Source organism: Schistocerca gregaria, chromosome X (assembly GCF_023897955.1).
Source record: "Schistocerca gregaria isolate iqSchGreg1 chromosome X, iqSchGreg1.2, whole genome shotgun sequence".
NCBI classification, from domain to species: domain Eukaryota; kingdom Metazoa; phylum Arthropoda; class Insecta; order Orthoptera; family Acrididae; genus Schistocerca; species Schistocerca gregaria.
The window spans coordinates 553,135,254-553,154,484 of NC_064931.1; the positions used below are offsets into that span (position 1 = coordinate 553,135,254).

General features: G+C 43.1%; 1 protein-coding gene across 1 annotated transcript in view; it reads right to left on the reverse strand.

Annotated features, from left to right (window-relative positions):
• LOC126297448 (potassium voltage-gated channel subfamily H member 6) overlaps nt 1-19,231 on the reverse strand; it is a 2,320,485-nt gene that overhangs the window by 1,821,970 nt on the left and 479,284 nt on the right. The window contains exon 3 of the mRNA XM_049988300.1: nt 5,227-5,376. Coding sequence (XP_049844257.1) covers nt 5,227-5,376 — 150 coding nt within the window. The remainder of the gene's footprint in view (nt 1-5,226; nt 5,377-19,231) is intronic.

Here is a 19,231-nt window from a genome sequence, read left to right on the forward strand (position 1 = left end):
ATCTACAATCCACGTCTCAGGGTTGTTTCTTTTCTAGTTATAGTGAAGGTGCACGATGCTTCGTTTTTAATGGCCAGTGCAACTTTCTGTCCTGTTCAGTGTTTTTCTAGTGTTTTTTTTTTCAAGTGCTTTGTGTTCAAATGATTCTGAATTTTTCTAACTGTGCTGTCTGTCCACATTTTTATGACTGTTTTTAAACAGTTTGTGAAGACAGCACTTTATGCTTTATATTTCTCCCAGTCATGTCTGCTTTTCAGTTATTTTAAATCCGTTGTACATGTGTCTCCTTGTTTTTAGCTCTAAGTTATTGTTAAGTTCTACTGTCTGAAAAGTGAGTTATTTGTATCGCTGCCAACCCAGCCTCTGCCTACATTGGACAAAGGTCTGTTGTGTTTTCTGATGAAAGCTGGTTCTGCATCAGTGCCTGTGTTGGTTAGGAGGAGGCCAGTTGAGCACCTGCAACCAACATGCTAGATACATTGGATCTATATCTGGAGTTACAGTCAGGGGTGCGATTTCGTATGGCAGCAGAAACACTCCTGTGGTTATCCAAATCACGCTGACTGCATATTTGAACGTCAGTCTGGTGGTTCGACCGGTTGTGCTGCCATTCATGAACAGAATTCCAGGGAGTGTTTTTCAACAGGATAACGCTCACCTACATACCGATTGTGTAACCCAACATGCTCTACAGAGTGGTGACAGGTTGCCTTGGCCTGCCCCATCACCAGATCTGTCTCCAGTCGAGCACATATGGGATATCATCGAACGATAACTTCAGCATCATCCACAAACAGCATTAACCGTCCCTGTATTACACGACCAACTGCAACAGGCGTGAAAATCCATTCCAGAAACTGACATCCGGCACCTCTAAAAACACAATGCATCACGTTCTATGCTTACATTCAACATTCTGGCGGTTACACCGGTTATCAATGTGCCAGCATTTCATATTTGCAATGGTTTATCTCGCGCTTCCATTAACCAGTGATCTTGCAATGTTAATCACTTACGTACGTTACCCAGACAAACGTATTCCCGAAATTTCATTACTCTACATTAATCATGTTTTGGTGCTCCGATTTTTTTCCATCAGTTTATATATTACTGTATGTGTTCACTCTAACAAACAAGCATGTCTTTCAAAATGACAGAGAGCAGCAATCTGTCGTCATTTGTTTTCTAACTCTATTAACGCAGATACAGATTTCGGCTAGTAACTATCCATTATCAGTATAGTATTTCAGAGTTATTATACATGCCTAAGAACGTCTACAAGTACTGATCCGACTCCAGTTACATAACTGATAGCTGCTCTCTATCATTTTGAAAGTCATATCACACTCATTAAGCGCAGTCTACTTTCCTAAAGGAAGGTAATTTGATCAAAAAGCATGTGGCCATTACTCTATCTGGAGATTCATACGCATAGTTTGCAACCAAAATCCGCGTGTAGTTCTGTACAGGTGTTGCTATGTTAATAATAATAATAATAATAATAATAATAATAATAATAATAATAATAATAATAATATTCCGAACATCGAAACCGATTCCCGCAAACGACGATTGAAATTCTACGGACACATCACGAGACTACATGGTAGCCGACTAACAAAGAAAATATTTTCGTACTTACAGGAACTGAAAACGACAACAGTCTGGATAAAACACGTCCAAACTGATCTAAAAAAATGCCAAAATCTGACCGACACACATCGAAGATCGATACGTCTTCAGACATAAGGTCTACAGCTGGGAAATTTCATCAGAAGACAAACCCAGGGTACCTAGTAGAAAGTGGTCAGATGAATGTCGAACTAAGCATAGCGAAATGATGAAACAATTCTGGAAGAACAAGAAAAATAACAGCCGCAGGTAATAATTTGCTTTCTGTGATCCTGTATGGGTCTAAACAATGTAAAAAAATAAATAATAATGTATAATTCCTGGTGATTAAAATGTCATTCATGACATTAGAACATAAGACCAATCTCATCTACCTACGTATAGTACGAGTGTCTCCTGGTCAGCGGCCTGCATGCGTGCAGAGAAAAGTCTTATATTGTCGGTGGATAAGTGAGCGTTAGTCAGAGGCAAAGGGCTCCAACTGTTGCGTCCCGTGGGAGCCTTCTAAGGCATATGGAGGGGTTGTGCTTGCTGGCAGTGGCACAGTCACCCACTGTCTTTCCAAATGCACAAATAGGGCGCAACCCTGGCCGTTGCGATCCGTACTCTTGTCGGCGTAATAAAATACAAGTCACGGAATTTTAGTCAGCGTGAGGGCGTGAGACTCATTACAGTAAAAGTATGGTGCATCGTGAAGGGCCTTACTCAAATTATTCTCTGAGCCCACATTCCAACCTAATCGAAAAACGCATTATTTCCTCCAAGAAACATTTCACATAATGTCCCAGCTGATTTTACTGCCTTCGCCGACTGTCACGAAATGCCGGAAACACTTTTGGACCACTCCATAAAAGGGTTTCCACATCGACTTTCAGTAATAGTGAATAGATCTTGAAATATCTGGGTTGCTTTCAGATTGCAACATGTCAAATCACGAAGATGATGTTTGGTTTGTAGGGCGCTCAACCGGGTGGTAATCAGCGCCCGTAAAAATTCTCAATCTTTTCACTGTCCAGTCTCGCCATTTTCCCAACTGATGGGGACAACACAAACACCCAGTTCCCGGACGGAGAAAATCCCCAACTCGGCCGGCAATCGAACCCAGGGCCGCGTGATCCAAAGGCTGCAACGCTAACCGCTAGACCACGAGCTGCGGACTAATCACGAACAGTCGTGACACTGTGAACTTTGACGATGCAGTGTAGAGGCTCGGTATTTGAAATGAGTTGGAATGTCGTCAGCTCATGAACGTGCAGCAACGGCTCGCTATGGAAGAGGTATTAGGCGTGATGTGGTTTTCTCGAATGTGCCAGTTGCTTTACGGCTGAAGGAGTTTAAATGACCTCAGTCTGTCGGTCTTCGTGGTCACGCATGCGATCACATGTAGAACAAAGAAAACGTAAGTACCATTGATGTTGCAGCGAAGCGAGTAGCATTAGCGCGAAGAACTGAAAAAAATTGATATTAAGAACTGATTTGTGCCAGTTGTGGTTTGGGGACAATAAACACTTCATTGCGTTTATTAACAAAGTATTAAACAGCTATTGACAGCATCATGTAATCAAATGATAACACGCGGACAAGCGGGGCGTAAATACACGTGATTTAAAGTGAGTGCCTAAAAACACCGTTGCTTAATAGCGTAATTGCTACTCCCAGATGCACTTAATAACAATGATCACTGTAGATGTGAAAATGTGACATTTCTGAAAACATAGCTTTTGTTGAATGACAGTACTTTAACTAGGAGTCACTTTTAATATTGATGTATCAATTAATTTCTAATAATCACCCAAACTATGAATTCAAGAACAACATATAAAAGCTGATGTATAAACAGTTGAAATGCGTAAAGAACAATTGTTGTAGATATAAGAGTTACATTAATTTTTATGTAATTTGAAGTCCGCTTAATCTTTAATTAATATTACTCCATCATTTATTAACATATTTATCAACCGGAAGTATCAATTATATCACTGTGAAAGCGAGCTTCACACCCTATATATATATTCAGTTTGGGTTCACTAATTAAGGAAGGAAAATGTGTATTTTTTATTGCAACTGTACATGAAATAACGATAGGAACGCTACGTGCGCCTCTGGGTGTGAAACTAACGGCAATTCGGCTGCCAGGGTGGTGCAGATTTCAAGACGTAGTCGAATTCCGTAAGGACTAAGAACAGTTATTATGAGGAGGCAAGTATTCATGGAATTTGAATATTTTGACATAGAAGCTTCGGGAGTGCTGATTTTGAGCTTTTTTCATCGGCATTAACATTAGACCAACTAGGACTTTGACTGATGAAATAATCCGATGAACTTTAAATTTATTGGAAAATAGTACGGGCGTGTACTTATAATTTACTTCGCTAAAGCGTCTGTGCGCAGTCGGCCGTTGTGGCCAAGCGGTTCTAGGCGCTTCAGTCCGGAACCACGCGACAGCTACGGTCGCAGGTTCGAATCCTGCCTCGGGCATGGATGTGTGTGCTGTCCTTAGGTTAGTTAGGTTTAAGTAGTTCTAAGTCAAGGGGACTGTTGACCTCAGATGTTAAGTCACACAGTGCTTAGAGCCATGCCGTCTGTGAACATTTTTATACCGACTGACCCGTTTCCAAGAACAACATTAGGAACTGTGATCCATAATCATCTTTATTGGAATGTTAGTTGATAGTATTATATCAATTTAGTGTCACATTTTTTTCCGCCAACGTTTTTGAATTTTACAACTGTTTTGGGCTACTGCGAGGAATATGGGACCGCCTCATGACATAGTTGAGAACCCTCGGCCAAGAAATAACCCTGCTGTGTCTATAGAGTCAGCCTTGTCCGGTACCTAAGAAGTTCCGGACGCAGTAAGTCACTTTGGGCTATAGTGTTCGCTGCTTGGAGAGTCTTCGTCAAACGCAATTGAGCCGCAGACTATCCTCCCTTAATTGACGGATATTTGGATTCCTGCTAACCAACATACCATGCGGACCGCAGGGAGCAGACACTGTGCCAAACACTGCCGTCGTATTGGGATTCAGCTACAACATAATACTGTCAAACTTTTGTTTACATAGCGTCGCCGCCAAAACAAAGATAATATAAACGGAAGGCAGAACGTATAGACGAAACGCAGTTAAACACAAGAGGCATACGTCATAAACTTTTGAAATTACTTAATTAATATATAAAACATGCGTGCTTTAACTATATTCAAAGGTATAAATTCATTTGTGCATTGAAATTCAAACTGTGAGAAACACACGGCACATACTCCTACAGCTAATCAAAGGAAAAATGTCGTTCTAGTTTAGTGGATGGATTACTGAAATGGCCACACCAGCCATAAGGAATGACTGTAGTTACAATAACCACATAGTAATAAATCATTAATAACTTCTCTTAATGATGCACGGCCCTGTACACGAAACGTAATATTTATATTTACATTATTTTTTTCAGTTCTTCGTACCATAGAACGTCAATTATTTGCCCCTTCCTTGAGTCTCTGTTTACAAGTATGCGCCTTTTTCGAATGAATGTGACTATGACATATAAGTGAAATCAAGCACAGAATCAAGAGAAATGCAATCCTGCAAGACTTACGCTTGCTGAGTTTGGTGTTGGCGGCCAGTACGACGTCTTCCTCAGCTGCTGGTGGAGCAGTCAGGTCTTCGAAGTTAATAATGTAAAGGCAAATGTCATCTACTTCGCTCTTGATAGGCGCTATCACCTGGCTGCATAGGAACTTGGTGCCTGCAATAGAAAATATGATTTGCATTTCAGAAACATCATAATCAAGTAGTAAGTTTACAAAAATATCACATCACATGACGTCATCATACGTGGTATCACATGACGTCATCATACGTGGTAACATGCTGTAAACAATTATCAAACCACCAGGGAGGATGTGGTGAACAGAAAAAGAATGGTGAACGGGAAACAAGAGACGCCGAACGTTTGCATCAAATGCGTCAGCTTAAGGTGGCGAGTAGCCAGTGAATACTCGCCGAACGCCGAATACTGGGGACGGCTGACAAATACCGAGCGCCGATGTTGGGTGCACGTTCTTTCCCTCATCGTCTCGGAACCAATATTCCTCTAGGAGTACTCGTCAACCATAGGACCGGTTGCCAACATTCTTGGGTAAACAGTCGTTCGTCAATCTAATTATTCGTTACTAAATTCACTCTCGTGCGAACGTAGTATACTCATATAAGAAACAGTATCATTATATTTATCATCATTCGTATTTCACCAATAGCAATTTCCTTTCATTGGCAAAGACTTTGAATTTTTAAAATTATAATTCATCATCTGATATGAACGATTCATTTTTATCACTTACCTGTTTCTATACTGACGGCGTAAAAGAACCAGGAATATAAATTTCTAGATTTATTAGAAGACAGGTACAGGTGCACTCTTCCCCGTTCGGCAATATTGAACTGTTTGACGCTGATCTTCCCTCGAGCCAATGACCATACTTATTTTGACTGCTTTGTATGTAACACGTTGACACTGAAACTTGATTTGCAGCACAGTTACAGCTGACTGCAAGGAAGGATAAATTTCCATTACTGATAACAGTGTACACGTCCATGGATGAACAATTACGTTATTATTAAGCTTATCCATTACGGATATTTTAGAACCCGTGACTGTTAAATACATAAAACTGCAACCAGTCACTTTTTGAATAATTATTTATTATACCATGACTCGGTTTTCAAACATTTTCAAGTTCATCTTCAGATGGTTTCTGGACGTTACATCATTACTTCTAACATAATACTGGGTGTTGGCTTGCGATGGTATGGGTGGCTTTTTTCCTTTAGTGTCCATCTGCCTACTTCCATTTTGATTGCTAGCTGGTATATCACTTCACACAATTTTTCCAGTCTATACTAATTTACATTGTGGCAGCGAAATTTTGTCAGCTGGATGCTGGCACAGCTTCACTGTCACAGTGTAAATTAATATAGATTGGAAAAATTGTGTGAAGTGATATACCAATTAGCAATCAAAATGGAAGCAGGCAGATGGACACTAACGGAAAAAAGCCACCCATACTGTCGCAGGCCAGCACCCAGCATTATGCTGGAGATAATGATGTAACGTCTAGAAACTACCTGAAGATGAACCCGAAAATGTTTCAAAACCGATTCATGGAATAATACATAATTATTAAAAAAGTGACTGGTTGCAGTTTTATGTATTTACATACGTTATTATTGTTTGCTACGTACTGTTTACATGGAAGTTTCTACCTATTTTTTCAGGTTGTTGATGGCTAATTACAGCCTAACCGAGATAGGTGACACGAATTTCATTTATGAGGAAGCACGGTGTGAAGGTCAAGCAGTAAGGCGAGCCAAAGGTTGCGTTTCATTGGCAGGAAACTTAGAAGATGCAACAAGTCCACTAAAGAGACAGCTTACACTACACTCGTTCGTCCTCTGTTAGAATATTGCTGCGCGGTGTGGGATCCTTACCAGGTGGGATTGACGGAGGACATCGAAAGGGTGCAAAAAAGGGCAGCTCGTTTTGTATTATCGCGTTATAGGGGAGAGAGTGTGGCAGATATGATACACGAGTTGGGATGGAAGTCATTACAGCATAGACGTTTTTCGTCGCGGTGAGACCTTTTTACGAAATTTCAGTCACCAACTTTCTCTTCCGAATGCGAAAATATTTTGTTGAGCCCAACCTACTTAGGTAGGAATGATCATCAAAATAAAATAAGAGAAATCAGAGCTCGAACAGAAAGGTTTAGGTGTTCGCTTTTCCCGCTCGCTGTTCGGGAGTGGAATAGTAGAGAGATAGTATGATTGTGGTTCGATGAACCCTCTGCCAAGCGCTTAAATGTGAATTGCAGAGTAGTTATGTAGATGTAGATGTAGATGTATGCAAACTACACTGAAGCGCCAAAGAATCTGATGTAGGCATGCGTACTCAAATACAGAGTTATGTAAACAGGCAGAATACGGCTCTGCGGTTAGCAACGCCTATATAATACAAAACTGTTTGGCATAGTTGTTAGCTCGGCTACTGCAGCTACAATGGCAGTTTATCAAGATTTAAGTGAATTTGAACGTGGTGTTACAGTCGGCGCACGAGCGATGGGACACAGCACCTCCGAGGTAACGATGAAGTGGGGATTTTCCCGTATGACCATTTGACGAGTGTATGCTGAATATCAGGAATCCGGTACAAAAGTCCCCGACATTGCTGCGACCGGAAAAAGATCGTGGAAGAACGGGACCAACGACGACTGGAGAGAATCGTTCAGCGTGACAGAAGTGCAACCCTTCACCAAATTGCTGCCGATTTCACTGCTGGGCCATCAAAAAGTGTCAGTGTGCGAACCATTCAACGAAACATCATCGGTATGAGCTTTAGGAGTCGAAGGCCCACTCATGTAGCCTTTGTCGCGTCTGTGGTTTCCTGCGAGCGAATCCGGTAATGAGGTAGCTCGTCCAACTTGAAGTCCTGGTGCTGGAAAACAAGCTGGAAATTCTTTGCACATAAGGGAACTCCGTGGGATAAAGGACGTACACTTGTGATGAAATAACTGAGATGAAACACGAGATAGGATAAGACCACTGTCGAACCCTAAGAGACACCAACACATTGAATGTAAGTTGGGCAATCCTGCATGTACCCTGTGCAGCTAAGTGCCATGAGAAACTTAAGTCCAGTCCCGAGGGCAGAGTAACTCAGGTCCAGCGTCTGAGGCAATTATCGAAGGAATCTGCCTAGCAGCACCAGCGGCCCTGCTTATATTGGCTCGTCTGATGCAATCGCCCGCGATCAGGAGCGTCTCCCGTGTCCTGTGGTCCTTCCAGAACATTCTGCCGCAGCTGGTCATGTAGCTCCAGCGTTCCTTGCCGTAAAACCGCAACCTCTCCTGGCTGACCTTAGGTTGCTTTCCTACATGTTCATCTTATGCAATCTTATGCATTTCTACACACATCCACGACCCATTCGCGACATCTTGATGACTGCACGACACAAATTATATCGAGTGCATGGAAGTGTACGGGTATGGAGACAACGTCATGAATCCATGGATCTTGCATGTCAGCATGGGACTATTCCAGCTGGTGGAGGCTCTGTAATGGTATGGGGCGTGTGCAGTTGGAGTGATGTGGGGCCCTTGATACATCTAGGTACGGCTCTGACAGCATCATGTCCGATCACCTGCATCTATTCGTGTCCATTGTGCATTCCGGTAGATTGAGCAATTCCAGCTGGACAATGCGACACCCCGCACGTCCGGAATTGCTACAGAATGGCAACAGGAACACTCTTCTTAATTTAAACACTTCCGCTGACCCTCAAACTCTCCGGACATGAAGATGATTGAGAATATCGGGGATGCCTTGCAACAAGCTGTTCGGAAGAGATCTCCACCCCCTCGTACTCTTACGGATTTATGCACAGATCTGCAGGATTAATGGTGTCAATTCCCTCCAGCACTACTTCAGGCATCAGTCGAGTCCATGCCATGTCATGTTGCGGCACTTCTGCGTGCTCGCGGGGGCCCTATACGATGTTACGTAAGTGTAACACTTTTCTTTGGCTCTTCAGGGCGGAGGTCACCAAATAATGTCACATTTCAAAGATTCGATGGCCGTCTTCATGGAGCAGAATCCCTTCAACTAGACCGATGGGAAACTAATAGAACTCGCATTGTGTGAACTGTTCAGTTTGAGGAAGCTGTGTTACAGCAAATCGAGGACAATCCCAAAACACGATCCACAGCCAAGGAACTAAATACCTCGAACGCTAATGTGTGAAACATTATGCACAAGACGGACATGCATGCACTAAAGTACCGGAAGATACAAGACCTACCAATTAATGACTTTCCCAGTGCTTGAATTTCTGTCAGTGGTCCTTACATCAAATTTTAAGTCTATGACTATCAGACATGTGGTTTGTTTGCTGAGAAGACTGCCTTTGCAAAGGAAAGAATATTCAGAAGTCATAACAGACACGTCTAGGAGCTAGAAAACGCTAAGACAACACGGGTGATCCACCGTCAACAGAGGTTTACCATAAATGTGTGGGCTGGTATACTTGTCGACAATTTGATTGGGTCGCGTATTCTGCCTAACACGCTCGGTGGAGGGAATAACCGTATGTTTCTCCATGAAGTAGTATGATTATAATTCCAACATGACGGAGCCCCACCACACTTTCCTGTTGATGCCAGGAAACGTTTAGATAATGTTTTCCCCAAAAGCTAGCTGCGCGGCCTTGGGCGCCTTGTCCGATTCGCGCAGCTGCCCCCGTCGGAGGTTCGAGTCAAAATGGTTCAAATGGCTCTGAGCAATATGGGACTCAACTGCTGTGGTCATCAGTCCCCTAGAACTTAGAACTACTTAAACCTAACTAACCTAAGGACATCACACACATCCATGCCCGAGGCAAGATTCGAACCTGCGACCGTAGCAGTCGCACGGTTCCGGACTGCACGCCTAGAACCGCGAGACCACCGCGGCCGGCGAGGTTCGAGTCCTCCCTCGGGGATGTGTGTGTGTGTGTGTGTGTGTGTGTGTGTGTGTGTGTGTGTGTGTGTGTGTGTGTGTGTGTGTGCTGTCCTTAGCGTAAGTTAGGTTAATTAGTTTGTAAGCCTAGGGACCGATGACCTGAGCTGTTTGTTCCCATAGGAAACGACAAATTTCCAATTGCTGGATTGGGACGGGTTGGCCAGTACCATGGCCACCAGGTTCTCCAGATTTCAATCCTGTGGATTTCTTTTTGTGAGGGAGATGAAGCGTTTGATGTGCGAAACACAGACACTCCGAAACAACTGGCTGCGTGTTTGGCTAAAGGCCGGCCGGTGTGGCCGAGCCGTTCTAGGCGCTTCAGTCTGGACCGCGCGTCCGCTACGGTCGCAGGTTCGAATCCTGCCTCGGGAATGGATGTGTGTGATGTTCTTAGGTTAGTTAGGTTTAAGTAGTTCTCAGTTCTAGGGGACTGATGACCTCAGATGTTAAGTCCCATAGTGCTCAGAGCCATTTGAACCATTCGTTTGGCTAAAGCCACAGCCATTATTATTGAACGCCTGGTTGTATTAAGGGCGTTAGACAATCGTTAGCAAGCAGGTGATATTTGTGCAAACGGACGACAGTTTCAGCAACATCTCTTAAACAATATTCATCAAACGGGAGGTTAAACACCATCTCTGATCATCACTGGTGTCAATAGCTTAATGGGCACAAAGCGTAAAAGCCATGCAGCGGTGACATTTTTGTTGCATTAAAAAGTGTTTCTTTTCATCTTCTCTAAACATTCTAGGATTGTGTATACGTTTTTTACACTTTCAGAAGCCATTGTACAATTCGTGGTGGAGGGAGCCCCAGATATGGATCGAGAAAATAAATTCTGTCTACATCCCTCCGTGTGATTACTTAATCCAAATAATTTGCAAAAAGATTAAAAATTAAATAATTCTGACCAAATTAATCGTCTAAATTAAGAAAGAGCAGCAATTTCATAATTTCACTAAGGGCGATGATTTGTGTGGTATCGAAAGGACCGAATTTTTTACAAAAAGACCCATATTTTCGACATATATATTCTTTACACGTAGGTCATACGGAAACTGAAGACCGATGATGATTGTAATACTTGGATTAAATGGAATCCTATTTTTTGTCATGGTTTGTCTTTATATTTATATTTATATTTTTTTCCAAAATCTGTTCCGCATTGACGTTCAGCATCTGGTACACGCCACACCTTCTCACACCTACTTGCTCGAAAGATGGCGACAGAATGTCCTGCATGTTAAATACTCAGGGATCAAAGTACTAACAGTCCTGTAGGAAACAGTGTCGTCAGTGGATATTCTGAGAGTGCTGCTCATCATGTCTGATAAATCGCCTGCATATCTACCGAGAAAGATAAATGGCCCTATTATGCTTCTAAGGCAATGATCATTGTTATCATTCACGATCACTCAGACCGTTGGTCGTTTCAGTTTTTCTTTGGAGATAGACTGGACTAACGACACTAAATAAAAAATTTTGATTGATACTAAAATAAGCCCGTTATATGAAATCCATCTTCACCGATCCATTGCCAGACGGAGTGGCAGCGCGGTTAGTGGCGCAATGTCACGGATTGCGCGGATCCTCCCGCCGGTGATTCAATTCCTCCCTCGGGCATGGGCGTGTGTGTTGTTCTTAGCATAAGTTACTTTAAATAGTGTGTAAATCTAGGGACCGATAACCTCAGAAGTTTGGTCCCTTTGGAATTCGCACACATCGAACCATGAAAATTGATACGTCGTTTGCGATTCTTCGAAATTGAGCTTACGATACGTCATAAATGCGACGTTACTGATAATAAAAAGAGCAATTCGTTAATGGCATCATCTGCAAACTGCTTAAATAAAGTATATCAAAGCTTTGGAACACTAACTTATTCTTCTAATTCTTTTTCTCTCTTAACATACTGCCATACGACGAAATACAAAAGCGTCTACTTCAGTTACTAGTGACGAGTCGATGTAGACTCCGTACAGCTAGCTCCTGAAACAACGAATACTCGTACTTCCCAGAGTGACTCGACGCACGGGGCAATGTGCGCTTGTCTCGTTCGAGGCACTCACCATCTGACGAGTACTTCCCCTATGCGGCGCTCTCTGTACGCTGCGACTGCCTCGCGTGGCTTGGCGAGCGCTCGCAGCAAACACCGTCCGCCAAGCAGATCGTATTGCACTGACACTTCGCAATTCGTGAAAGTCACACATGCTCACGTACGTTAATGTTTAGCGCTACCGTGTCTTGAAAGAACCAAAGTAATTGGCGTTTTCTTTGCGATTCTGAAGAACGCGGCCCTTTTTATGTACACTCCTGGAAATTGAAATAAGAACACCGTGAATTAATGGTCCCAGGAAGGGGAAACTTTATTGACACATTCCTGGGGTCAGATACATCACATGATCACACTGACAGAACCAAAGGCACATAGACACAGGCAACAGAGCATGCACAATGTCGGCACTAGTACAGTGTATATCCACCTTTCGCAGCAATGCAGGCTGCTATTCTCCCATGGAGACGATCGTAGAGATGCTGGATGTAGTCCTGTGGAACGGCTTGCCATGCCATTTCCACCTGGCGCCTCAGTTGGACCAGCGTTCGTGTTGGACGTGCAGACCACGTGAGAAGACGCTTCATCCAGTCCCAAACATGCTCAATGGGGGACAGATCCGGAGATCTTGCTGGCCAGGGTTGTTGACTTACACCTTCTAGAGCACATTGGGTGGCACGGGATACATGCGGACGTGCATTGTCCTGTTGGAACAGCAAGTTCCCTTGCCGGTCTAGGAATGGTAGAACGATGGGTTTGATAACGGTTTGGATGTACTGTGCACTATTCAGTGTCACCTCGACGATCACCAGATGTGTACGGCCAGTGTAGGAGATCGCTCCCCACACCATGATGCCGGGTGTTGGGCCTGTGTGCCTCGGTCGTATGCAGTCCTGATTGTGGCGCTCACCTGCACGGCGCCAAACACGCATACGACCATCATTGGCACCAAGGCAGAAGCGACTCTCATCGCTGAAGACGACACGTCTCCATTCGTCCCTCCATTCACGCCTGTCGCGACACCACTGGAGGCGGGCTGCACGATGTTGGGGCGTGAGCGGAAGACGGCCTAACGGTGTGCGGGACCGTAGCACAGTCCAGCTTCATGGAGACGGTTGCGAATGGTCCTCGCCGATACCCCAGGAGCAACAGTGTCCCTAATTTGCTGGGAAGTGGCGGTGCGGTCCCCTACGGCACTGCGTAGGATCCTACGGTCTTGGCGTGCATCCGTGCGTCGCTGCGGTCCGGTCCCAGGTCGACGGGCACGTGCACCTTCCGCCGACCACTGGCGACAACATCGATGTACTGTGGAGACCTCACGCCCCACGTGTTGAGCAATTCGGCGGTACGTCCACCCGGCCTCCCGCATGCCCACTATACGCCCTCGCTCAAAGTCCGTCAAGTGCACATACGGTTCACGTCCACGCTGTCGCGGCATGCTACCAGTGTTAAAGACTACGATGGAGCTCCTTATGCCACGGCAAACTGGCTGACACTGACGGCGGCGGTGCACAAATGCTGCGCAGCTAGCGCCATTCGACGGCCAACACCGTGGTTCCTGGTGTGTCCGCTGTGCCGTGCGTGTGATCATTGCTCGTACAGCCCTCTCGCAGTGTCCGGAGCAAGTATGGTGGGTCTGACACACCGGTGTCAATGTGTTCTTTTTTCCATTTCCAGGAGTGTAGATAAGCGAGTACAGTCATCTTCCAGTGTTGACATGCGATTAGCGTACTAAGCGTTTCGTCTGATTCTAAGCGCAGTCCTTTCACTGTAATCCATCCAATGGCAGCCCCAGTGACAGAATGTTAGCATTCAGACTATTTATGGAGGCTGTGAATCCTGTTACAACTGAAATGTAAACAGTTTTTAATTTCTTTCATCACTTCAGTTACCTCTAGCGACAACTTTCGTCGATTATCAGCAAAACATTCTGCAGAGTCAGCAGAGTTCCAGGACAAGATTTCTAAACCTGTGTAGCAAAGAATATTACGATTTCTTAGCACTCCGTTTTTAGTTTCACTTTTGGAGATACAAATAAAGGCGGTTGATTTGTTAAATTCAATTTTACCATAGTGCAGGTATCACAGAATCACTATTTTGTTTGAATATGTACACTCTTATTTGGAAACATCTTTTTTTGTGATGAAAAGAATAAATATGCAGTAAGGTCCCAAATTTACGATCCAGCACTAAAGAGGAAGGTGCTTCTTGTAGCATAATTGATACAACATATTTGATCACTTTCAAATAAAAAACAAATGCCATGTTTCACACATGAGAGGAACTGTTTGTATTTTTTACTTAGCGCTGCCGTACTTTCCTTACTTGATGGCCGGCACTGCGAGGTGCACGGCTTCGACTGACGGCGCTAGGGTCCTGTTTGCCTGCATGTGTTTACAAGCTGCGCAGCCAGCGGGGAGCTCCATCTTGTTTGTCTCGCTCAGAAGTGACATCTTTGGTAGGACTGCACTGCATGTTCCGTTTCCAGCCCCCCTTCCTTTTATTGATCACATAGCCTGACTGTTGTACTCATAAATGTACAGCCTGTTATCACATATGACGTCCTGTTATCACATATGACGATGTCACAGGTGTAACTATGTACTGCGGTAGTTTAGTACACGTAATGCATCTTCAGCATCTGCGATCGAAACTAAAAGCGAAAGAATCAAATCAAATAAACATCAGTTATGGTTGGAGAATGGTGATATCATTCCTACAATATACTGATATTGTGGAGCACAAGTTCCACAACAGTGGCATTTAATGTAGGTCTGAATAATTTTCCATTACTATTTGAAAATAAAGTTCCTGATGAGAAAAGACGTTCAAAACCACATAAAATTATGGATGACTAGCAATGTTAGACTATTTTGTAAATGGAAAAGTGATAAAATTGTATTAATTATTCAATTTACTAATAAAAGTTTTCAAAATCCTTAGATTCGTGCACGTCATGTCACAAATTAATGTTTTGTAAAATGCAGTTAAATCTTGATGAAACATAATAACGTAAGAAATAGCATCATGAGCCACACGAAAAGGTAGCATCCCATCTGCAGAGAACCCATCAATGCAAATTCACAAGTATCGGTGTCCTTCACAGATATTTCCTAAGTATAGGGAGAAAATGTTAAACATTTCATCAGAAAATTCAAGACAGAAAGCAATCTCTATACAAACATTCATTGCGAGGTTTCACCCACTTCTATTTCTGAAACAACAAAACCCAATGAAATGATATTTCCAAATAAAGAATTTTTGGACGTACTATTCTTTTCTGTGATATGTTATGCATCTGTAACTTACGTCTGTGTTATAGATGCATTACAATATGCCACTGTTAAATCCTTTTATCCGATTATTGAGCCATTTCCGTTTCTAAAATCAGTGAGAATATAACCTACTGCAGAACAGGAACAAAACATTAAATTACAAAATCTTGTTCCTTAAAGGAGTGGAAACGGATGTTTTTATGAGTTTCACGCTCTCACTACGGAGAAGATTTCAACTTACTGGCAATGAAACAAAATTCTGTAACGTCATTAAAGGTCTCTTTCAGATGTATTATTGTACGGTGTTGTAATAATATTAAATATAATATAATAAATTAAATATAATATTAAATGTTGGTGCTGAAGTTTGTCATGATAAGCTAGCAACCTGTCAATTCTTTCACTGTGACATGTTCTCAGCCATTTACAAACATAACGGATGCTCAGTAAATATATTAAGAATTAAAGTAGAGTAGCTTAATAATTAGTGCACAACTACAGCAAATGGGATTACAATAAAAGTACAACATTAAAATCGTTACACTTTATTTCACTTCTCTTATATAGTTACTTTCGCTTCCACTAATAAGATAGACAATCTTATTCTATCTTCTTTTTTCTATCTCTTCTCTGTCTCTTCTCTATACATATATAAATTAAAGTCCCCCGCCACGATTTCTCTCAGTATAATTTATAATTAGAGTGTGTAGTGTGAGTAAATACTTTTGTTTTATTTCTGTTTTGTTTACTGTATAATTTATTTTTTACTTTACCATTGTAACTGGCGCTTGGAGAGGCATTTAGTGGCAGTGATGGGAGCTAAGAGCCGGTCAGTCAGAGACGAGGCGAAATGTGGCACGAACAGCTGGCAAGTACATGTCGCCACACCTTAAGAGAGCAACGAACGATGATCAGAATCTATTCTTTTTCTATAATGGAGTAATGGGTAGAAAAATGCGAGGAGGGGAAGGAGATGGAGCTCTGATGAGGTAGAATGGGTGGGGTGGATTTAAAGTTAGTAGGATGGGTAGTGGGATGTGACGGTAGAGGTGTGGCAGCATACTAGAATTGGAAAGTAGAAGCTAAACTATAGAAATATTGGAGTAGAGTTTGCAGACAGTGTAAGTTGTTTGGAGGAGTTCAGTGTGAGTGAGGAGAGGTGGGAATTTGGTGTGCTACTGAAAGATCCTTGTTGGAGAAGGTAAACGGATGCGAAAAGCGGATCTGGAGAGACTTATAGAACTTAGGTAGGGAAGATATCTGTGCAACCTTTGCATAGCACAGGATAAATCATATAAAGTTCTTGTAGGTGTGGAAGACAGTGAAGGGGTAAAATCCCCAAGTTGTTTCAGAAGTTTAGTCTAGTGTTGGCTTTCTGTTGAGCGCCTAGAACCGATCGGTCACAAAGGCCGGCCTAAAAGACTTTCACTTCGCCATTAAGCCACACGAAAATCTTATTACCCGATTTTGTACGCTTAGACATATCTTCTTCTTCTGTATGTGTTATAAATTATAGTCCACCGCCGCGTTTTTCTGTCTATATGTGAAGGCTAATCTCAAGAACTATCGTAAGGATTTCTATACGGTGTTCAAATGTGTGTGAATTCCTAAGGGACCAAACAGTTTAGGTGATCGGTCCCTAGACTTACACACTACATAAACTAAGCACAACACTCACACCCATGCACGAGGGAGGACTCGACCCTCCGGCGGGAGGGGCGGCGCAGTCAGTGACACGGCGCCTAACACCGCGCGGCCACTCCGCGCGGGTATACGGTTTTCAGTAACACAGACTAATTCAGGGTTGACGGGGCGGCGTGGTGCTTTCAAGTTCCAATCATTGACACAAGATGTCGCTCCGAAGGATAATTAAATATGCATCACACAACATTCGTGGCACCTGAGATTTTCCTTGCGCGTGCTGCTACAGTCCTTTAAGTTACATGACAATGATATTCAATTGTCCGACGTCATTCACTAAACTCTGTTTAGTGGCCCGACAATAAATTAACGCTATGTGTAATCGTGCCATCACTTAAGTTACCGACCCTGGACGAAGTATGTGTATGAGGAAGAAATGCGTCACTTCGAAATATAGCTCACTTACCAGGAGGATTCTGAATACTTATATGGAATTTTATGTCTTCCGCGACGAGTAAATATGTTAGAGTGGAACACTTGGCAGGATATTCTTCGTGTTCGCTGCTACCTCAATCATAATAACGCGCACATCATTTATACACTGAGGTGATAAAAGTCGTTTACAGATGACGGTAGTATCGTGTACAAGCGGTATAAAAGGGCAGTGCATTGGCGTAGCTGTAACTTGTATTCAGGTGATTCATTTGAAAGGGTTTACGACGTGATTATGGTCGCAAAACGGGAATTAAGAGACTCTAAACGTGGAATGGCAGTTGGAGCTAGAAGCATGGGTCGTTTAATTTTGGAAACCTTTAGGGAATGCAATATCCCGAGATACGCAGTGTCAAGAGCGTGCCGAGAATACGAAATTTCAACCATTACCTTGCACCACGGTAACCGCAATGGCCGATGGCCTTCAATTAACGACCGGGAGCACCGGCGTTAACATAGATTTGCCAGTGCTAACAGACAAGCAATACTGCGTAAAATTACCCCAGAAACCAAAGTGAGACGTACGATGAACGCATTCGTTGCGACAGTGCAGCGAAATATGGTGTTAATGGGCCATGGCAGCAGATAACCGACGCGGGCGCCTTTGCTAACAGCATGACATCGCCTGCTGCGCGTCCCCTGTGCTTGTAACCATATCGATTGGAGCCTAGGCGACTGGAAAACCGTGGCCTGGTCAGATGAGTCTCGATTTCAGTTGGTAGGAGCTGATGGTAGGGTGTCAATGTGACGCAAGCACCACGATACCATGGATCCAAGTTGTCACCATGCACTGTGCAAGCTGCCAGTGGCTCCATAATGATGTGGGCTGTGTTTAGATGGAATGCACTTGGTCCTCTTGTCCAACTGAACAGATCATTGATTGGAAATGGTTCTGTTCGGCTAGTTGGAGACCATTTGCAGTCACTTCTGGACGTTCACAAACAACGATGGAATTTTTATGGATGACTATCCGCCATTTCACCGGGCCACAAATTTTCGCGGGATGGCGCCGTATCTGATGAACAGAGTGGATATCCAACAAATAGTACTTTACATTCCTCAGTTTTCTCATTGCCTAAATAATTTACTCGTCAGTTACATTTCGCTTAAGGCAGACAGGGCGTCCTTAAGGAATGGTTAATATTCAGGTATATGACAGAAGCGATCATTCGAAACAAAAAAGTCTAGTGAACATGGGCTCTAAAATGCATACCTTAAGAGCTATGAGCACTTCTTCATCTTCGCTACTGTGGAAAACATCTATTCTACCGAAGAAGTGCTCATAGCTCTTAAGGTATGGATTTTAGATTCCATATTTACTACACTTTTTGCTTCGAATGAGCATTGCTGTCATTTCCTTGAATACTGCCTATTCCTCCTAGGACATACTGTACGAATTTTATTTCCTTATCAATCCACGCTTCTTCTTGCGTATTCCACCCACTTGGTCCAGTTATCGTTTTGCCGTTTGCTACGTTACTGAGCCGGTGGCTCAGTAACGACGTGTCACAGAGTGCAATGAAATTTTTGGGGTGTGATCCCGGTCTCTCGAAGAATTTTTAACAGTCACCAATTACTTATTTCACCTC